Consider the following 21,647-nt stretch of genomic DNA (forward strand, 5'->3'; position numbering starts at 1 on the left):
TCACCCCCTGAATGAGAGTACACCTGTTTGCCCATCAGGTTTGGGGTTTTGTAGTCCCGTCCCCTCCTTGTTTTGCGCCCGTCTTGACGCGGGCTGACATCCTGACAGCAGATCAGCACGCTGGCTAAGACAGCAGAGATCCCCTAAGCCCCGGCTGTCAGCCGCCGAGGTTCTCTCTGTATAATGCCCTGCGGGGTGGAAAGGCGCCATGCCGTGCTGGGAAATCAAGGCCTTACATTACAATCTACTTTTGCAATAAACTGATCTGAAAAAGGGAGACACCACGTTTTATTTGACAGCTGACGGGAGCGGCTGCCCCTCCTGCCCAGAAAACAGACAGTGGGAAGGAGGAGGAAAGCACCAGGGAGGTTTTGTATCAAGCAATGTGACTTAAAAGGATTCTTGGGGGTCACTTGGAGTCCCGGCGGTCGGACCCTCAGCAACTGCAAAGTACACGTTAGATCAGGCCTGCACAACATACGGCCCGCCAAGCAATACTGTGCAGCCCGCGGAGCTGTCTAGGGACGCAGCTCCCTTCTTGCTATATTCAAACTTATTCATGTCTTTCAGATGCGAATACATTTGAGCACCGCGGTGCCGGAGCAGAGCAGCGCGCGTCAGTACCAGCGCCGACCTGCAGCAGCGTGATGAGGTCTGCACCCTGCTACCGGGGCCGCACAGTCTGAGGAGACGTCAGGTAGTAAGCGATCCATGGAAGAGCTGAAGAAATGTGCTGGGGGGGGGGGGGGGGCACATAAAGGGGCAATGGAGGATATCATGGGGCAATTGGCAGACTATGAAAGAGGGCATAGTAAAGCGAAGGGCAGTGGGATCAATATGCAGAGAGGCATTGTGGGGGAGATAGGAAAGGGGACAGTTTGGGGTGATATTATGGAGAGGGGCAGTGTGGGGGGGTATATTATTGAGAGGGGCTATGAGCAGGGCAGTGAAGTCTGTATCCATTTTGGTGGAGTCGGTAATGGACTGACTCCAATTCCTAAAATATATAATACATTGAGTACAGTAGTACAATGCAGGACGTGCGGTTATGAAATGTCCTATAAATGTCTGTTCATGATCTCAGCTTCTAGTTGAGATGAATTTGTGCTGCACTTTATGCACCTGCTCAGTAGTGACCAGTGCTGCACTTTATGTACCTGCTCAGTAGTGACCAGAGCTGCACTTTATGCACCTGCTCAGTAGTGACCAGTGCTGCACTTTATGCACCTGCTCAGTAGTGACCAGTGCTGCACTTTATGCACCTGCTCAGTAGTGACCAGTGCTGCACTTTATGCACCTGCTCAGTAATGACCAGAGCTGCACTTTATGCACCTGCTCAGTAGTGACCAGTGCTGCACTTTATGTACCTGCTCAGTAGTGACCAGTGCTGCACTTTATGTACCTGCTCAGTAGTGACAAGTGCTGCACTTTATGCACCTGCTCAGTAGTGACCAGAGCTGCACTTTATGCACCTGCTCAGTAGTGACCAGTGCTGCACTTTATGCACCTGCTCAGTTGTGACCGGGGCTGCACTTTATGTACATGCTCAGTTGTGACCAGTGCTGCACTTTATGTACCTGCTCAGTAGTGACCAGAGCTGCACTTTATGCACCTGCTCAGTAGTGACCAGTGCTGCACTTTATGTACCTGCTCAGTAGTGACCAGTGCTGCACTTTATGCACCTGCTCAGTAGTGACCAGAGCTGCACTTTATGCACCTGCTCAGTAGTGACCAGAGCTGCACTTTATGCACCTGCTCAGTAGTGACCAGTGCTGCACTTTATGTACCTGCTCAGTAGTGACCAGTGCTGCACTTTATGCACCTGCTCAGTAGTGACCAGAGCTGCACTTTATGCACCTGCTCAGTAGTGACCAGAGCTGCACTTTATGCACCTGCTCAGTAGTGACCAGAGCTGCACTTTATGCACCTGCTCAGTAGTGACCAGAGCTGCACTTTATGCACCTGCTCAGTAGTGACCAGTGCTGCACTTTATGCACCTGCTCAGTTGTGACCGGGGCTGCACTTTATGTACATGCTCAGTTGTGACCAGTGCTGCACTTTATGCACCTGCTCAGTAGTGACAAGTGCTGCACTTTACGCACCTGCTCAGTAGTGACCAGTGCTGCACTTTACGTACCTGCTCAGTAGTGACCAGTGCTGCACTTTATGCACCTGCTCAGTAGTGACCAGTGCTGCACTTTACGCACCTGCTCAGTAGTGACCAGTGCTGCACTTTACGCACCTGCTCAGTAGTGACCAGTGCTGCACTTTACGCACCTGCTCAGTAGTGACCAGAGCTGCACTTTATGCACCTGCTCAGTAGTGACCAGAGCTGCACTTTATGCACCTGCTCAGTAGTGACCAGTGCTGCACTTTATGCACCTGCTCAGTTGTGACCGGGGCTGCACTTTATGTACATGCTCAGTTGTGACCAGTGCTGCACTTTATGCACCTGCTCAGTAGTGACAAGTGCTGCACTTTACGCACCTGCTCAGTAGTGACCAGTGCTGCACTTTATGTACCTGCTCAGTAGTGACCAGTGATGCACTTTATGCACTTGCTCAGTAGTGACCAGTGCTGCACTTTACGCACCTGCTCAGTAGTGACCAGTGCTGCATTTTACGTACCTGCTCAGTAGTGACCAGTGCTGCACTTTATGTACCTGCTCAGTAGTGACCAGTGCTGCACTTTATGCACCTGCTCAGTAGTGACAAGTGCTGCACTTTATGTACCTGCTCAGTAGTGACCAGTGCTGCACTTTATGTACCTGCTCAGTTGTGACCGGGGCTGCACTTTATGTACCTGCTCAGTAGTGACCAGTGCTGCACTTTATGTACCTGCTCAGTAGTGACCAGTGCTGCACTTTATGTACATGCTCAGTTGTGACCGGGGCTGCAGTTTATGTACCTGCTCAGTAGTGACCAGTGCTGCACTTTATGTACCTGCTCAGTAGTGACCAGTGCTGCACTTTATGCACCTGCTCAGTAGTGACCAGTGCTGCACTTTATGCACCTGCTCAGTAGTGACCAGTGCTGCACTTTATGCACCTGCTCAGTAGTGACCAGTGCTGCACTTTATGTACCTGCTCAGTAGTGACCAGTGCTGCACTTTATGTACCTGCTCAGTAGTGACCAGTGCTGCACTTTATGTACCTGCTCAGTAGTGACCAGTGCTGCACTTTATGTACATGCTCAGTAGTGACCAGAGCTGCACTTTATGTACATGCTCAGTAGTGACCAGTGCTGCACTTTATGTACCTGCTCAGTAGTGACCAGTGCTGCACTTTATGTACCTGCTCAGTAGTGACAAGTGCTGCACTTTATGCACCTGCTCAGTAGTGACTAGTGCTGCACTTTATGTACCTGCTCAGTAGTGACAAGTGCTGCACTTTATGTACCTGCTCAGTAGTGACCAGTGCTGCACTTTATGTACATGCTCAGTTGTGACCGGGGCTGCACTTTATGTACCTGCTCAGTAGTGACCAGGGCTGCACTTTATGTACCTGCTCAGTAGTGACCAGTGCTGCACTTTATGCACCTGCTCAGTAGTGACAAGTGCTGCACTTTATGCACCTGCTCAGTAGTGACCAGTGCTGCACTTTATGTACCTGCTCAGTAGTGACCAGTGCTGCACTTTATGTACCTGCTCAGTAGTGACCAGTGCTGCACTTTATGTACCTGCTCAGTAGTGACAAGTGCTGCACTTTATGCACCTGCTCAGTAGTGACCAGTGCTGCACTTTATGTACCTGCTCAGTAGTGACAAGTGCTGCACTTTATGTACCTGCTCAGTAGTGACAAGTGCTGCACTTTATGTACCTGCTCAGTAGTGACCAGTGCTGCACTTTATGTACCTGCTCAGTTGTGACCGGGGCTGTGGAGTCATGGAGTTGGAAGTCAGGGAAATTAAGGAGGTGGGAGTTTTGGCTTACAGACTCCACAGCACTGGCTGTAGGGGGGTATATTATGGAGAGGGGTTATATGGGAGGTTTATTATTGAGAGATGCAGTGTGGGGGTATATTATGGAGAGGGGCTGTGAGGGTGAACATTATGGAGAGGGGCAGTATGGGGGGTATAATATAAAGAGGGGCAGTGTGGTGTATATTATAGAGAGTGACAGTATGGGGGGTATATTACAGAGAGGGGCAGTATGGGGGATATTTTGTGCAGGAATCACAATGAGGGGCAAATATTTATTCAGGGGTGCAGGGGTGAGATATTTATAGGGCAGTCTAATTATACTTTTATTTTTATGGGCACAGTGTCGGGAAGTGCTGCTGAAGACAAAGAAGAGGGACGTCAGCAGAGACGAGCTTTGGGCATGAAATCTCATCACTGCGTCTGGACAAAATGAAGAATGACTTCAATTAGCAGAGATGTCACCTCTAAGACACCTGGATGTAAGTATGTGATACTGCCTGCGTCTCATCAGTACTGTGGTTCCTGTATTATGAGGAGGAGTTTCAAAAACTCCGTTTATGTTAGCGGGTGCTCACAATAATTTTTTTTTTCTTTTTATAGCAAAAACTCAAAGTCCTTCTCAAACACTCAAAACTTGGTGCTGCGGCTGTATTAATGTACTAACGGTTGTTCTGGTGATGTATTTATGCAATTACCCCTTTACATTTTTTTTGCAGCACTTGGGATTGGTTCAGTATGGCAATGTGGCCCTTGGATCAAAAAATGTTGTGCGCCCTTGTGATAGATGAAAGCAGGCCAAGCTCGCCAATTTCTCCTGCAGATAATAAGTGGAGCCGTGATGCAAGTGCTTCACCACCACTCCACAGTCCTTTTCTTGATGGTGGTCTCAGTTGTCGGACCCAGGTGATCAGCAAACTGATGGGTTTCAAAATCTAATATATATAATTGTCTTATCCCGTCTGTCTGTCCTTCTGTCCAGGAAATCCCACGTCGCTGATTGGCCGCGGCCGGACCAATCAGCGACGCAGGATTTCAGAACAAGATGGCGGCCGTTAGCGGCTCATCTGCTGCACGCAGGTCAGCGGCGATGCAGCCGGGGGATGACTGGCGCTAGGCGGTCATCTCCCGGCTACTTGCAGAAGAAGGACCCCGACCGGCGGCCTAGGCGGCGCCGTTCCCCGGTATTCCCTTCACACTTGCCGTCGGGAGATCAGCGGCCCTAGCCGCGACCAATCAGCGATATTGGTGCCAAATTTACACTATCGCCCTCACACGCTCACCCTCACCCCCACAGACGTTCACACTCTCACCCACTCACGCTCACACCGTCCGTCACCCTCACATCCTCACGCGCTCACCCTCACGCGCTCACCCTCTCGCGCTCATCCTCACACGCTCACCCTCACCCTGACGCTCACCCTCTCACGCTCATCCTCACACGCTCCCACGCTCACCCTCATCCTGACGCTCACCCTCTCACCCTCATCCTGACGCTCACCCTCTCACGCTCACCCTCTCACGCTCCCCCTCAGACGCTCACCCTCACACGCTCACCCTCACACGCTCACCCGCACACGCTCACCCTCACACGCTCCCACGCTCACCCTCACCATCACCCTCAGACGCTCACCCTCACCCGCACACCCTCACACGCTCCCCCTCAGACGCTCACCCACTCACCCGCACACCCTTAACCTCAGACGCTCACCGTCACACGCTCCTACTCACACGCTCACCCTCTCACGCTTCCACGCTCACCCTCTCACGCTCATCCTCTCACGCTCATCCTCACACGCTCACCCTCACCCTGACGCTCACCCTCTCACGCTCACCCTCATCCTGACGCTCACCCTCTCACGCTCACCCTCATGCTCACCCTCTCACGCTCACCCTCACACGCTCACCCACTCACCCTCACCCGCACACCCTTAACCTCAGACGCTCACCGTCACACGCTCCCACCCTCACCCGCACACGCTCACCCTCACACGCTCCCCCTCACACGCTCACCCTCACACGCTCACCCTCTGACGCTCACCCTCTGACGCTCACTCTCTGACACTCACCCTCTGACACTCACCCTCTGACACTCACCCTCAGACGCTCACCCTCAGACGCTCACCCTCTCCCTCACACACTCACCCTCACACGCTCCCACTCACACGCTCACCCGCACACCCTTAACCTCAGACTCTCACCGTCACACGCTCACCCTCACCTTCCCACGCTCACCCTCCCACGCACACCCTCACACGCTCACCCTCACACGCTCACCCTCACACGCTCACCCTCTCACACTCACACGCTCACCCTCAGACGCTCACCCTCAGACGCTCACCCTCAGACGCTCACCCTCAGACGCACACCCTCAGACGCACACCCTCAGACGCACACCCTCACACGCACACCAGCTCACCCTCACCAGCTCACACCCTCAGACGCTCTCACCCTCACCGACGCACCCCCACAGACGCACACCCACAGACGCACACCCACAGACGCTCACCCACAGACGCTCACCCACAGACGCTCACACTCTCACCCTCACCAGCACACCCTCAGACGCTCACACCGTCACCCTCACACGCTCATCCTCACATGCTCACCCTCACGCGCTCACCCTCACACGCTCACTCTCACCCGCTCGCACGCACACCTTCAGACGCACACACCCTAACACGCTCACACGCACACCCACAGACGCTCACTCTCACCCTCACCCCGTCACCCTCACACGCTCATCCTCACATGCTCACCCTCACGCGCTCACCCTCACACACTCATCCTCTCACGCTCACCCTCACACACTCATCCTCTCACGCTCACCCTCACAATCTCACCTCACACACTTTCCCTCACATGCTCACCCTCACACACGCTCACCCTCACATGCACACGCTCACCCTCACATGCACACGGTCACCCTCACATGCTCACCCTCACACGCACACCTCCACACGCTCACACCTCACACGCTCACCCTCACATGCACACTCTCACACGCTCACCCTCACACGCACACCTCCACACACTCACCCTCACATGATCACCCTCACCCGCTGACCCTGTGCTAGCCGGTCATCTCCCTCACACGCTCCCCGGGGGGATAAATTGCGGGGTTAATTTAAAGTAAAGTAGTGCACAACCCACTTAAATACCGCTTCGCTGATTAGTCGCGCCCGGTCGGCTGCATACATATTAAAGATTCTAACGCATCGGGTATTCTAGAATAAGTCCTCACGCTGTCACGGGTCATTAATAGTAATGGTCTTCTCACATGACCTAAAGGACACTTTTAGGCCCCCTTAACCTCCGGGGTCCAGCTGCTGCCGCAACCCCTGCACCCATAGTTCTGCCTTTGATCCAGTGGATAACGTTTTAGGACCTCATGCGCTTTCCAATTTTTTTCCAAGTATACTACAAAGAAAAATCTATGCCAACTACTATCTGTCGCAGATTTCTGCTATAATTTACGGCCATTTCTGGTGTTAATGATAATGAACAGACTCCATCCCCTCTCAATAAGCCAGAACCATTTTTTTGAAAAACAACAAAAGTGCCAGGTGGAGAAAAAGGCAGCCATTGTTCTGCAAGGTTATGCAACTACTCAATGGCAGAAAACGTGCGCTGACCCTTCATAAATGTTCCGTAAAGTATATAACAGGGATTGCGGGACGTTGTGGGGACCCAGTCACCAGAAGAGGCGCCCAGGATGCCGGCAGGTACTAGGAGGTTCGCAAGGCTCTGGGCCAGACTACCAAAGTGGCAGCTGGACCGAGGTCCTGAGAATCGTATTGCTCATCATTTAAGAGTATTTATTTGTATGGAAAACCCTTGTAAACCAGAATCTTCTCCAAGGAGGGAAAGACGATCATCTGCAGATGGCTATTTCTGGGTTCTTGGCCAACCAGTCTCCCGCTGTGGACTCATGAGGGGCAAGAACCCTGAAACAGCCATCTGCAGATGGAGACCTTTTCCTTTTGGCTTTCCTCTATATCTTAAATCATGTGGCACTTCAAAGGGTCAATACTAAATTCTAGGATTACTTCCTCCTAGAGGTGGCACTAGAAACCCTTTTTTTTCCTAGAGGATATTTGCATATTTCCCAGGGAGCATTGCGGGCCTGTAAGTCTCCCGAAAGAAAAAATGGAACCCAATAAATCCCCATTATAAGGAGTTCCAGTTCTGATGGCAGACCATATATAGGACTTTACCTGAGAGGGGTGTAAATACGGCTCCGGAGAAGCCAAATTAGTCTGAACGGAGACACTTTTTTCCAGTAGTATTTGTGGAAACCCAAGTTTTTCGAAGGTGCTTCTCTTCCAGTGTTTGCTGTCTTGCTGTGCGAGTGCTTCATCCTCGCTGAAAGCCCTAACAACAGGCCCGGGCATGGGTAAAGGCACGGCACCATCACTCTCATAGCCGGAGCCATCCTTCTGAGAGTCCCAACTGCTTCGTTGCTTCATGTGGAAGTGAGCCTGCTGGGCCTCCCAGGCCAGCCGGGCTTGTGCCATGAAGGCTTCCGTAGAGCCGCGGTGCATGTCTGCTTCCGATGACCGGCTCTCCGTTCGGCTCATGAGCGGTCGGTTGGGCATGGATGCAGGCCTCTCCTCAATCATACCCTGCTCGTTGTGGCCCTCTCTATCAGACGATCCTTCGGACGGAGTTGGGTTTGGTTCCAGAGACAAAGAAGGTTTTCTGCTTTTCCTTTTCCTTGTGTTGGGGGAGTAACTTGCTGAGGACATGCTGTCCTGCTGACTAGACCAAGACATGGAGTCTTCGGAGATGAACTGATGCTGTTGACCTTGTCGTAAATCTGAGCCCTCCATACTACTGTAGTCTCCAGATTTAACTTCCAGACGTTGGTCCCTCATGTACGGAGGGTTGTGTTGCAATGAGTATGACCCACCTATCGTGTTAGGAGTGTACTTATGGTGCCTTAAACCCGTTTTCATCTTTGGGCTGGAACCAGACTGTTCAACGTACACCAACTGGCGGACATATTCCTTGCCGGCAGGACTGTAATCCAGACTCATGAACCTGTCGGAGCACTTCTGCTTGGTCAACACGAGCTGTTGGTACGGAGAGTTGGAGGCCTGTTTTGGAGATTGAAGATAGGTATGTGGTTTGCGTATTGGGGATTTTTGTGGGGACATTGCTCGGTAGTTTCCGCTGGCATCGTACTGCATCTCCATGGGTGGTTCATCATAGATGGGAGCCTGATATTCCATGGGCGGCTCCTCGTAGAGCGGGGGCTCATAGGCGTAGCGAGGAGAAGACGGCTGAGACTCGTTCGAATGCTTCCTGTGTTGAGATTGTAAGGTGCAGAATGATTCCCCTCGACCGAGTAGTGGTGAACAAGAGCCAACATGATCTGCTCTCTTCATATACGGGGACTGCTTTCTCTCCGGAAAAAAGACAGAGTTGTCAGTATCAACAGTAAAGGTCTGCATGATGGGTGATGGCTGTCCCCCCGATGGCCGGCGAGAACGGGTGCCTTGTGAATTGTCGGTGGTATACCCATTCCCCTGGTGCATCAGGAAGCTGGGCTCCCGGTCCGTCACTTTAATCAGCATTCTTTCTTTGGTGCCGGTGTTCCATCTGAGGGATGAGGTCCTGCAAAAAGCACAAGGAACGGTCACATGTCAGGGTGCAAAAGTAACACACACTACTAGTTAGCACATTAATGGTAGCTGACGTTTCTTTGCACAAATCAATAATGAAATATAAGACACCTAGTAACATATCTCATCAGAGAATCTTCTTTTACCTTCACCTTGGAGACACTTTTCCTCCACTTCCACCTGAACTCATTATTCACTCCGAAAAACTAAATTCCATTCTGAAGACAAGACAGACTGCCAGCTCACTGCAGTAAGGGAGTAGTAAGTGTTATATCTCACCCAGGGCTGGGTTCATAGCTATATTGCTCAGTACTTTTCTATATAATTCCCTCCATTCTGCTGCTTTCTATTGTTATATCTCACCCAGAGCTGGATTCACAGCTATATTGCTCAGTACTTTTCTATATAATGCCCTCCATTCTGCTGCTTTCTAGTGTTATATCTCACCCAGAGCTGGATTCACAGCTATATTGCTCAGTACTTTTCTATATAATGCCCTCCATTCTGCTGCTTTCTAGTGTTATATCTCACCCAGAGCTGGATTCACAGCTATATTGCTCAGTACTTTTCTATATAATGCCCTCCATTCTGCTGCTTTCTAGTGTTATATCTCACCCAGAGCTGGATTCACAGCTATATTGCTCAGTACTTTTCTATATAATGCCCTCCATTCTGCTGCTTTCTAGTGTTATATCTCACCCAGAGCTGGATTCACAGCTATATTGCTCAGTACTTTTCTATATAATGCCCTCCATTCTGCTGCTTTCTAGTGTTATATCTCACCCAGAGCTGGATTCACAGCTATATTGCTCAGTACTTTTCTATATAATGCCCTCCATTCTGCTGCTTTCTAGTGTTATATCTCACCCAGAGCTGGATTCACAGCTATATTGCTCAGTACTTTTCTATATAATGCCCTCCATTCTGCTGCTTTCTATTGTTATATCTCACCCAGAGCTGGATTCACAGCTATATTGCTCAGTACTTTTCTATATAATGCCCTCCATTCTGCTGCTTTCTAGTGTTATATCTCACCCAGAGCTGGATTCACAGCTATATTGCTCAGTACTTTTCTATATAATTCCCTCCATTCTGCTGCTTTCTAGTGTTATATCTCACCCAGAGCTGGATTCACAGCTATATTGCTCAGTACTTTTCTATATAATTCCCTCCATTCTGCTGCTTTCTAGTGTTATATCTCACCCAGAGCTGGATTCACAGCTATATTGCTCAGTACTTTTCTATATAATGCCCTCCATTCTGCTGTTCTGCAGTCTTAGATCTGATCTCAGAGTTAGATTCACAGCTACAATTGCTCAGTACTTCTACATAATGTCCAAGTGTTTTATCTCACCCGAGAGCTGGATTCATAACTACAATGCTCAGAACTATTGTATAATATTCTCCATGTTGCTTCTCCTAGTAAATGTTTATACTTCCTCAAAGCTGGAATGACAATTTTATTGATCAGTTTAGGTCTATTATGTCCTACATACTGCTGCTCCTAAGAAGTTTTCCTCACTCATAGCTGGATTCACAACTACACTGCAGAGTACTGCTGAATAATGCCATCCATGCTGCTGCTTCTTTTGCACATGTACTACAAAGGAACAAATGACCAGGCATCGTCTGTGTGTGCTGTGCATAGTCTACAGCCACTATCTCAGATACAATTGAAAAATTAGAGGTTGCAGAAAGGAAAACTGGTGATAAATACAAGATAAAATAAAAGACTGGTCACAAAGTGTTATTCCTCATGTTCATGCACGTGACAGCTGTAAAAAGTTACCTGAAATGACAGGTACACTAGGGAACCGGCTGTTTTAGCTGTCCGTATGTTAAAAGCAGTGTCAATCATCTAAGTGGTCACCAAGTAATAGTAATCCATGCCTGGGTGTCGCAGGTTCCTCAGCAAAACCAAGAGTGGGACCAAGTGAAAACCTTGTAGGCTGCATTCAAAAAGGTGTCTGTGATGAAACAACCCCTTTAACAAAACATCTCCACAGATATTAAAGCCACACAACACAATCACATGATGACCGGGCTTGAAATTTGTAGGTAGTGTGACAAAGTCACTGGCAGATTGTCGGAGATGAGATATGTTTCACTGAGGCTATTAGATTCAATGATGTGAAACTGGAAATCTTCTCCTGCATGGCATGTGCTCAGAGGGTTTATCAGGCATATTTAAATGAACCAGTTTTATGTGAATGGCCATAGTGTAGGGCAGGAGGCCATTCACCATATCTTCACCCGGGTCTTGGTCTGGGGCTTAAATACTCGGCCTGCTGAGGCATTCAGTGTTCAGTAGGTCTGGAGAGAGGAACTTCAGATCTGTTTGTATGGAGCCATCCTGAACCACGTGGAGTTGCTGAACTCTAAGCAGACAGATCCCTGCTACCACAAAGACTGTGCTTTTGGGTTACCATTTTTCTTTGTTTTCCTGTTTTGCCCAGCGGGCTGTGTTTTCTTTTGTGGACTCAGTGTTGGTTTATGATGCATTTTAATAAACCAAGCAGAAGTTTTTAATGAGACAGCATACCTGTGTCTACCTCCGTGTGCAGCTGAGTGAACGATCTACCACAGGTGGCGGTAGAAGTGTGGGTAAGATCCCCAGTAAACGAACGCCGACAACATGGAGGACCTGATCAAGCACCTCGTGAAAGCTCAGTAGGAGACAAGCAAGCTGCTATTATAACAGATCGACCAACAGCAGCAGCACTAACAAGCCCAGCTCCGACAACAGCAGCCCCTCCCCCAACTCCAGGTGATGACTTGTACGTCCGGAAAGGGGTAAGATGAGCCATGCAAAAAATGACCCTGGGGGATGATGTGAAAGCATTTTTGACTGTTTGAGCGGGTGGCAGAGCGAGAGAAGCTACCGCCGGAGCAGTGGTTGGAGGTGCTGGCCCCCAATCTGACTGGTGAGCCCCAGAAGGCTTATTAAGACCTGGCCCTTGCAAGATGCCCAGGAATATGGTAAACTTAAAACAAATACTGGCACGTGCTGGAGTGACAATGTCAGTCAGAGCCCAAAGGGTTCACCACTGGGCGTACTGCAGTGATAAACCCCCTCGCTCCCAAATGTTTGACCTTCTGCATCTTGTACAGAAGTGGCTGCAGCCGGAGTCCTCCACTCTAGCCCAGATGGTCAAGCAGGTTGTCATGGACAGATTTGTGCACTCCCTACCTAGGCCAGTGCAGACCTGGGTTGCCCAGGGAGACCCCCGGAATGCAGACTACCTGGTCGGCCTCGTAGAAAGTTACCAGGTGATCAAGAGGTTCCTAAGGAAGCCGAGAGGGAACCTGAGTCCCAAAAGAGGGGTATTAGAGCCGCAGGGGGGGGTCCGAGGTCCCAAGGGGTTTCTGAGGGTCTGCCAAAAGATGCTGGGAAAGACTTGATCTGCTGGAGATGCCATAGGCCTGGATATGTAGCCGCCCATTGTTCTATTTCCTCTAAGCAAATAGACTGCAGCGTTGGGAGAAGCTGTCCTTGGCGTTGGACGCCAAGGACTACCCTGTCACACAAGTGACTATAAAAACAAACCAGGGTACTGAGTCCCATGAGGTGGGGGTAGTCAGAGGCTTGTTACAGCCAGTCTTAATCGGATGGGACTTCAGGCTGTTCTGGGACGTGTGGGGAAAGGCGGAGGTGCCCACTAGCTCAGACCAGAGCCGGTTCGTCCATGAAGAAACCTCATTATAGCCAGAGGTGGATGAGTTCCCCCTGTGTGTTCTTACTGGCGACGAGGACGAGACAGGGACCCATGAGGATGAGATTCCTGAACTGGGGGTTTCAGGGGGGAATTTTGGTACTGCACGAATGCAGGATCTTACTTTGAAAGGTGCATTTGACAATGTGACTGTGATAAATAGGGTGGCCCAGGAGCCGGGGGCTGACACCAGGTTTCCTTATTTTTCAGTAAATGAGGATTTGCTGTATCGGGTTACTAAATAGAGAGGGGGAGTGTTAGAACAGCTGTTGGTACCAGGGCCCTATAGGCATAGGGTATTAGACCTAGCCCATTCTCATGTCTTGGGTGGGCATCTGGGCAAAGAGAAAACCCAAGAGCGGGTCCTTCTAAGATTTTATTGGTCTGGGTGTCACCGGGAGGTGGTCAAATATTGTCGGTCCTGTCCTACGTGTAAGTTAGATGCTCCCATGTCCCACTTACGGAGTCCCCTGGTTCCGTTACCCATTATAGAGGTCCCGTTGGACCGAATTGCCACGGACCTTGTAGGGCCCTTAGTTAAGTCCGTCAGGGGTTACTAATACATACTGGTTGTGCTGGACTATGCAACACGGTACTCAGAGGAAGTACCATTGAGAAACTCCTCTGCCAGGAGCATAGCCCGAGAGCTGGTACACATCTTCTCACGGACAGGCCTGTCAAAGGAGATCTTGACAGACCAGGGAACTCCTTTCATGTCGAAGGTGATGAGGGAGTTGTGTAAGGCTCTCCAGATTACACAACTCAGGACGTCAGTGACGGCATGAGGGAGAGGTTCAACAAGACCCTAAAGTCCATGCTTAAAAAGTTTGTGGAGAAGGATGGACGAGACTGGGATTGCCTACTCCCCTACCTGCTATTCTCCATTAGGGGAGTTCCCCAGGCTTCTACGGGTTTCTCACCCTTTGAGTTTCTTTACGGACAGCACCCTCTGCGACTGTTGGACATTGCGAAGGAAACCTGGGAAGCCAAGGTAACACCCACAGCAGCATCATCGAGCATGTGGCCCAGATGCAAGACCGGATCGCGAGGGTGATGCCGATTGTAAGAGAGCCTCCTTCAAGCACAAGAGGCCCAGGCAAGGATCTACAATCGGTCAGCGAGACTGAGAAAGTTTAGCCCTGGAGACCGGGTGTTGGTGCTGATCCCCACGGTGGAGAGTAAATTCCTGGCCAAATGGAAGGACCATATGAGGTGGTTGAAAAGTTGAGTGACGTCAACTACAAAGTCCACCAAACAGGAAGGAGAAAGCCATGTCAGGTGTACCACGTTAACCTGCTCAAATCTTGGCGAGACAGGGAGCCGGTGGAAGCTACGTGCCTGGGGGCCCTTCTTGAAGCCAGAGTCGAGGATGTCACAGTGGCAGAGACACTGTCACCGGCCTTGAATCAACAGTGCAGAGAGTTGCTTCAGCAGAATCGGGACCCATTTTCAGAGCTACCAGGTTGTATGCAGGTGATCGAGCATGAAATCTTGATGGAGCCGCATGTGAGGGTGAATCAAAGACCGTATCGGATTCCTGTAGCCCGCGGCGAGGTGATCTCCAAAGAGGTAAGGACAATGTTGAGTCTGGGCGTCATTGAGGAGTCAAAGAGCAGCTGGTCCAGCCCCATTGTCCTGGTGCCGAAGCAGGATGGAGAATGGCGATTCTGTAATGACCACAGGAAGCTGAATGAGGTATCGAAGTTCGACGCATATCCGATGCCCTGCGTTGATGAGCTTATTGAGAAGCTAGATATATCACCACCCCGGACCTAACGAAAGGTTACTGGCAGATTCTCCTGTCCCCAAGTGCCAAGGAGAAGACAGCCTTCTCTACTCCTGACGGGTGCTTTCAGTACACCAGGATGCCGTTCGGTCTGCAAAGAGCCCCACTTACCTTCCAGAGGGCCATGGACCGGATACTAGTCTCTTACAAGAAGTACGCCGCAGGTTACCTGGATGACATTGTAATATTCAGCCCTGATTGGGGAAGTCATTTACATAAGGTCCAGGCGGCACTGGATGTGCTAAGGAAGGCAGGGTTTACGATAAACCAAAATAAGTGCTCCATCAGGAAAGAAGAGGCAAAATACTTGGGCTACATAGTTGGAAGGGGCGAAATAAAGCCGCAAGTAAATAAGGTGGAGGCTTTCCGAAATTGTCCGCAACCGAACTCCAAGAAGCAAGTTCGTGCGTTTCTGGGAATTGTGGGATATTATCGCCGATTTATCCCAAATTTCGCCATGATAGCCGCCCCCCTGACTGTTCTTCTTAAGGGCATGAAGACATCAATGGCCAAATGGTCCTCGGAAGCGGAGATGGCATTCCAGGAGTTGAAGCACGCCTTATGTAAACAGTCAGTCTTAGTGGCACCCGACTTCACTAAAGAGTTTGTGGTACACATAGACACCTCCAAGGTTGGTTTGGGAGCTGTGTTGTCACCAGGATATAGATGGGGACGAACATCCAGTCCTATTTCTGAGTGCACCCCTGAGATGGATGAGGGAAAGGAAGGGGAAAGATGCCCGGGTGACTAGGTGGTTTCTAGTGCTCCAGGACTTTAATTTTCATGTGGAACACAAGCCCGGGAAACTACAAACTAATGCAGATGCCATCTCCAGACTTCCCTGTTTAGAGAGTGAAGGTGCGAAAATCCCCGACTTTGGGGAGGGGGATATGTGAAAAGTCACTGGCAGAATGTCAGAGAATAGATATGTTTCACTGAGGCTACTAGCTTCAGTGATGTGAAACTGGAAGCCTTCTCCTGCATGGTATGTGCTGAGAGGGTTAATCAGGCATATTTAAATGGGCCAGTTTTATGTGAATGGCCATATGATGAATGGCCTCCCACCCAGCACTATCTCCACCCCTGGAAGTGGTTTGGGGCTTAAATACTCGGCCTGCTGAGGCATTCAGTGGTCAGTAGGTCCGGAGAGAGGAACTCCAGATCTGTTTGTGTGGAGCCATCCTGAACCACGTGGAGTTGCTGAACTCTAAGCAGGCGGATCCCTGCCACCACAAAGGCTGTGCTTTTGTTTTACCATTTTGCTTTGTTTTCCTGTTTTGCCCAGCGGGCTGTGTTTTCTTTTATGGACTAAGTGTTGGTATATGCTGCATTTTTATAAACCAACCATAACTTTTAAAGAGGCAGTGTACCTGTGTCTACCTCCGTGTGCAGCTGACTGAGCGATCTACCACAGTAGCTAAAACAAAAAAATGCATTTCCTGGATGTTTTAGTTTTAATTTGTGCTCAGGAAGCCATGTGGCATTTCCCATCTGCATAACATTGGGTTTGTCATCATTCACCACAGTTCAAATTCTGGACATAGTATATCAGAAGTCATAGGTGTAATTCTGGGTATAGTATATCAGGAGTCATAGGTGTAATTCTGGGTATAGTATATCAGGAGTCATAGGTGTAATTCTGGGCATAGTATATCAGGAGTCATAGGTGTAATTCTGGGCATAGTATATCAGGAGTCATAGGTGTAATTCTGGACACAGTATATCAGGAGTCATAGGTGTAATTCTGGACACAGTATATCAGGAGTCATAGGTGTAATTCTGGGTATAGTATATCAGGAGACATAGGTGTAATTCTGGACACAGTATATCGGGAGTCATAGGTGTAATTCTGGGCATAGTATATCAGGAGTCATAGGTGTAATTCTGGGTATAGTATATCAGGAGTCATAGGTGTAATTCTGGACACAGTATATCGGGAGTCATAGGTGTAATTCTGGGCATAGTATATCAGGAGTCATAGGTGTAATTCTGGACACAGTATATCGGGAGTCATAGGTGTAATTCTGGGCATAGTATATTAGGAGTCATAGGTGTAATTCTGGGTATAGTATATCAGGAGTCATAGGTGTAATTCTGGGCATAGTATATCAGGAGTCATAGGTGTAATTCTGGACACAGTATATCAGGAGTCATAGGTGTAATTCTGGACACAGTATATCAGGAGTCATAGGTGTAATTCTGGACACAGTATATCGGGAGTCATAGGTGTAATTCTGGGCATAGTATATCAGGAGCCATAGGTGTAATTCTGGACATAGTATATCAGGAGTCATAGGTGTAATTCTGGACACAGTATATCAGGAGTCATAGGTGTAATTCTGGACACAGTATATCAGGAGTCATAGGTGTAATTCTGGACACAGTATATCGGGAGTCATAGGTGTAATTCTGGGCATAGTATATCAGGAGTCATAGGTGTAATTCTGGACACAGTATATCAGGAGTCATAGGTGTAATTCTGGACACAGTATATCGGGAGTCATAGGTGTAATTCTGGGCATAGTATATCAGGAGCCATAGGTGTAATACTGGACATAGTATATCAGGAGTCATAGGTGTAATTCTGGGTATAGTATATCAGGAGTCATAGGTGTAATTCTGGACATAGTATATCAGGAGTCATAGGTGTAATTCTGGACATAGTATATCAGGAGTCATAGGTGTAATTCTGGGCATAGTATATCAGGAGTCATAGGTGTAATTCTGGGCATAGTATATCAGGAGTCATAGGTGTAATTCTGGGCATAGTATATCAGGAGTCATAGGTGTAATTCTGGACACAGTATATCAGGAGTCATAGGTGTAATTCTGGGTATAGTATATCAGGAGTCATAGGTGTAATTCTGGGCATAGTATATCAGGAGTCATAGGTGTAATTCTGGGTATAGTATATCAGGAGTCATAGGTGTAATTCTGGACACAGTATATCAGGAGTCATAGGTGTAATTCTGGACACAGTATATCAGGAGTCATAGGTGTAATTCTGGGTATAGTATATCAGGAGTCATAGGTGTAATTCTGGACACAGTATATCAGGAGTCATAGGTGTAATTCTGGGTATAGTATATCAGGAGTCATAGGTGTAATTCTGGGTATAGTATATCAGGAGTCATAGGTGTAATTCTGGGTATAGTATATCAGGAGTCATAGGTGTAATTCTGGGTATAGTATATCAGGAGTCATAGGTGTAATTCTGGACATAGTATATCAGGAGTCATAGGTGTAATTCTGGACATAGTATATCAGGAGTCATAGGTGTAATTCTGGGCATAGTATATCAGGAGTCATAGGTGTAATTCTGGGCATAGTATATCAGGAGTCATAGGTGTAATTCTGGGCATAGTATATCAGGAGTCATAGGTGTAATTCTGGGCATAGTATATCAGGAGTCATAGGTGTAATTCTGGGCATAGTATATCAGGAGTCATAGGTGTAATTCTGGACATAGTATATCAGGAGCCATAGGTGTAATTCTGGACACAGTATATCGGGAGTCATAGGTGTAATTCTGGGCATAGTATATCAGGAGTCATAGGTGTAATTCTGGACATAGTATATCAGGAGTCATAGGTGTAATTCTGGGCATAGTATATCAGGAGTCATAGGTGTAATTCTGGGCATAGTATATCAGGAGTCATAGGTGTAATTCTGGGCATAGTATATCAGGAGTCATAGGTGTAATTCTGGGCATAGTATATCAGGAGTCATAGGTGTAATTCTGGACATAGTATATCAGGAGCCATAGGTGTAATTCTGGACACAGTATATCGGGAGTCATAGGTGTAATTCTGGGTATAGTATATCAGGAGTCATAGGTGTAATTCTGGGCATAGTATATCAGGAGTCATAGGTGTAATTCTGGGCATAGTATATCAGGAGTCATAGGTGTAATTCTGGGCATAGTATATCAGGAGTCATAGGTGTAATTCTGGGCATAGTATATCAGGAGTCATAGGTGTAATTCTGGACATAGTATATCAGGAGCCATAGGTGTAATTCTGGACACAGTATATCAGGAGTCATAGGTGTAATTCTGGGTATAGTATATCAGGAGTCATAGGTGTAATTCTGGGCATAGTATATCAGGAGTCATAGGTGTAATTCTGGGCATAGTATATCAGGAGTCATAGGTGTAATTCTGGGCACAGTATATCAGGAGCCATAGGTGTAATTCTGGGCATAGTATATCAGGAGTCATAGGTGTAATTCTGGGTATAGTATATCAGGAGTCATAGGTGTAATTCTGGGCATAGTATATCAGGAGTCATAGGTGTAATTCTGGGTATAGGATATCAGGAGTCATAGGTGTAATTCTGGACACAGTATATCAGGAGCCATAGGTGTAATTCTGGGCATAGTATATCAGGAGTCATAGGTGTAATTCTGGGTATAGTATATCAGGAGTCATAGGTGTAATTCTGGGCATAGTATATCAGGAGTCATAGGTGTAATTCTGGGTATAGTATATCAGGAGTCATAGGTGTAATTCTGGGTATAGTATATCAGGAGTCATAGGTGTAATTCTGGGTATAGTATATCAGGAGTCATAGGTGTAATTCTGGACACAGTATATCGGGAGTCATAGGTGTAATTCTGGGTATAGTATATCAGGAGTCATAGGTGTAATTCTGGGTATAGTATATCAGAAGTCATAGGTGTAATTCTGAGTATAGTATATCAGGAGTCATAGGTGTAATTCTGGACACAGTATATCAGGAGTCATAGGTGTAATTCTGGGTATAGTATATCAGGAGTCATAGGTGTAATTCTGGACACAGTATATCGGGAGTCATAGGTGTAATTCTGGGTATAGTATATCAGGAGTCATAGGTGTAATTCTGGGCATAGTATATCAGGAGTCATAGGTGTAATTCTGGGCATAGTATATCAGGAGTCATAGGTGTAATTCTGGGCATAGTATATCAGGAGTCATAGGTGTAATTCTGGGCATAGTATATCAGGAGTCATAGGTGTAATTCTGGACATAGTATATCAGGAGCCATAGGTGTAATTCTGGACACAGTATATCAGGAGTCATAGGTGTAATTCTGGGTATAGTATATCAGGAGTCATAGGTGTAATTCTGGGCATAGTATATCAGGAGTCATAGGTGTAATTCTGGGCATAGTATATCAGGAGTCATAGGTGTAATTCTGGGCACAGTATATCAGGAGTCATAGGTGTAATTCTGGGTATAGTATATCAGGAGTCATAGGTGTAATTCTGGACACAGTATATCAGGAGCCATAGGTGTAATTCTGGGCATAGTATATCAGGAGTCATAGGTGTAATTCTGGGTATAGTATATCAGGAGTCATAGGTGTAATTCTGGGTATAGTATATCAGGAGTCATAGGTGTAATTCTGGGTATAGTATATCAGGAGTCATAGGTGTAATTCTGGACACAGTATATCAGGAGTCATAGGTGTAATTCTGGGTATAGTATATCAGGAGTCATAGGTGTAATTCTGGGCATAGTATATCAGGAGTCATAGGTGTAATTCTGGACACAGTATATCAGGAGCCATAGGTGTAATTCTGGGCATAGTATATCAGGAGTCATAGGTGTAATTCTGGGCATAGAATATCAGGAGCCATAGGTGTAATTCTGGACACAGTATATCGGGAGTCATAGGTGTAATTCTGGGCATAGTATATCAGGAGTCATAGGTGTAATTCTGGACATAGTATATCAGGAGCCATAGGTGTAATTCTGGACATAGTATATCAGGAGTCATAGGTGTAATTCTGGGTATAGTATATCAGGAGTCATAGGTGTAATTCTGGGTATAGTATATCAGGAGTCATAGGTGTAATTCTGGGCATAGTATATCAGGAGTCATAGGTGTAATTCTGGGCATAGTATATCAGGAGTCATAGGTGTAATTCTGGGCATAGTATATCAGGAGTCATAGGTGTAATTCTGGACATAGTATATCAGGAGCCATAGGTGTAATTCTGGACACAGTATATCAGGAGTCATAGGTGTAATTCTGGGTATAGTATATCAGGAGTCATAGGTGTAATTCTGGGTATAGTATATCAGGAGTCATAGGTGTAATTCTGGGCATAGTATATCAGGAGTCATAGGTGTAATTCTGGGTATAGTATATCAGGAGTCATAGGTGTAATTCTGGGCACAGTATATCAGGAGCCATAGGTGTAATTCTGGGCATAGTATATCAGGAGTCATAGGTGTAATTCTGGGCATAGTATATCAGGAGTCATAGGTGTAATTCTGGACACAGTATATCAGGAGTCATAGGTGTAATTCTGGGTATAGTATATCAGGAGTCATAGGTGTAATTCTGGGCACAGTATATCAGGAGTCATAGGTGTAATTCTGGGCACAGTATATCAGGAGTCATAGGTGTAATTCTGGACATAGTATATCAGGAGTCATAGGTGTAATTCTGGGCATAGTATATCAGGAGTCATAGGTGTAATTCTGGGTATAGTATATCAGGAGTCATAGGTGTAATTCTGGGCATAGTATATCAGGAGTCATAGGTGTAATTCTGGGCACAGTATATCAGGAGTCATAGGTGTAATTCTGGGCATAGTATATCAGGAGTCATAGGTG

At 47.6% G+C, this 21,647-nt stretch overlaps 1 protein-coding gene across 2 annotated transcripts in view; it reads right to left on the reverse strand.

Moving 5' to 3' along the window:
• Window positions 1-21,647, reverse strand: part of ARHGAP39 (Rho GTPase activating protein 39) — a 552,999-nt gene that overhangs the window by 224,475 nt on the left and 306,877 nt on the right. For both annotated transcript variants that reach the window (XM_073680057.1, XM_073680056.1), the window contains exon 3: window positions 8,135-9,536. In XM_073680057.1, the coding sequence (XP_073536158.1) occupies window positions 8,135-9,536 (1,402 nt within the window). The remainder of the gene's footprint in view (window positions 1-8,134; window positions 9,537-21,647) is intronic.

Source organism: Phyllobates terribilis, unplaced genomic scaffold, assembly GCF_046119375.1.
Source record: "Phyllobates terribilis strain yellow unplaced genomic scaffold, ASM4611937v1 Scaffold_4__5_contigs__length_816908805, whole genome shotgun sequence".
Lineage (NCBI taxonomy): Eukaryota > Metazoa > Chordata > Amphibia > Anura > Dendrobatidae > Phyllobates > Phyllobates terribilis.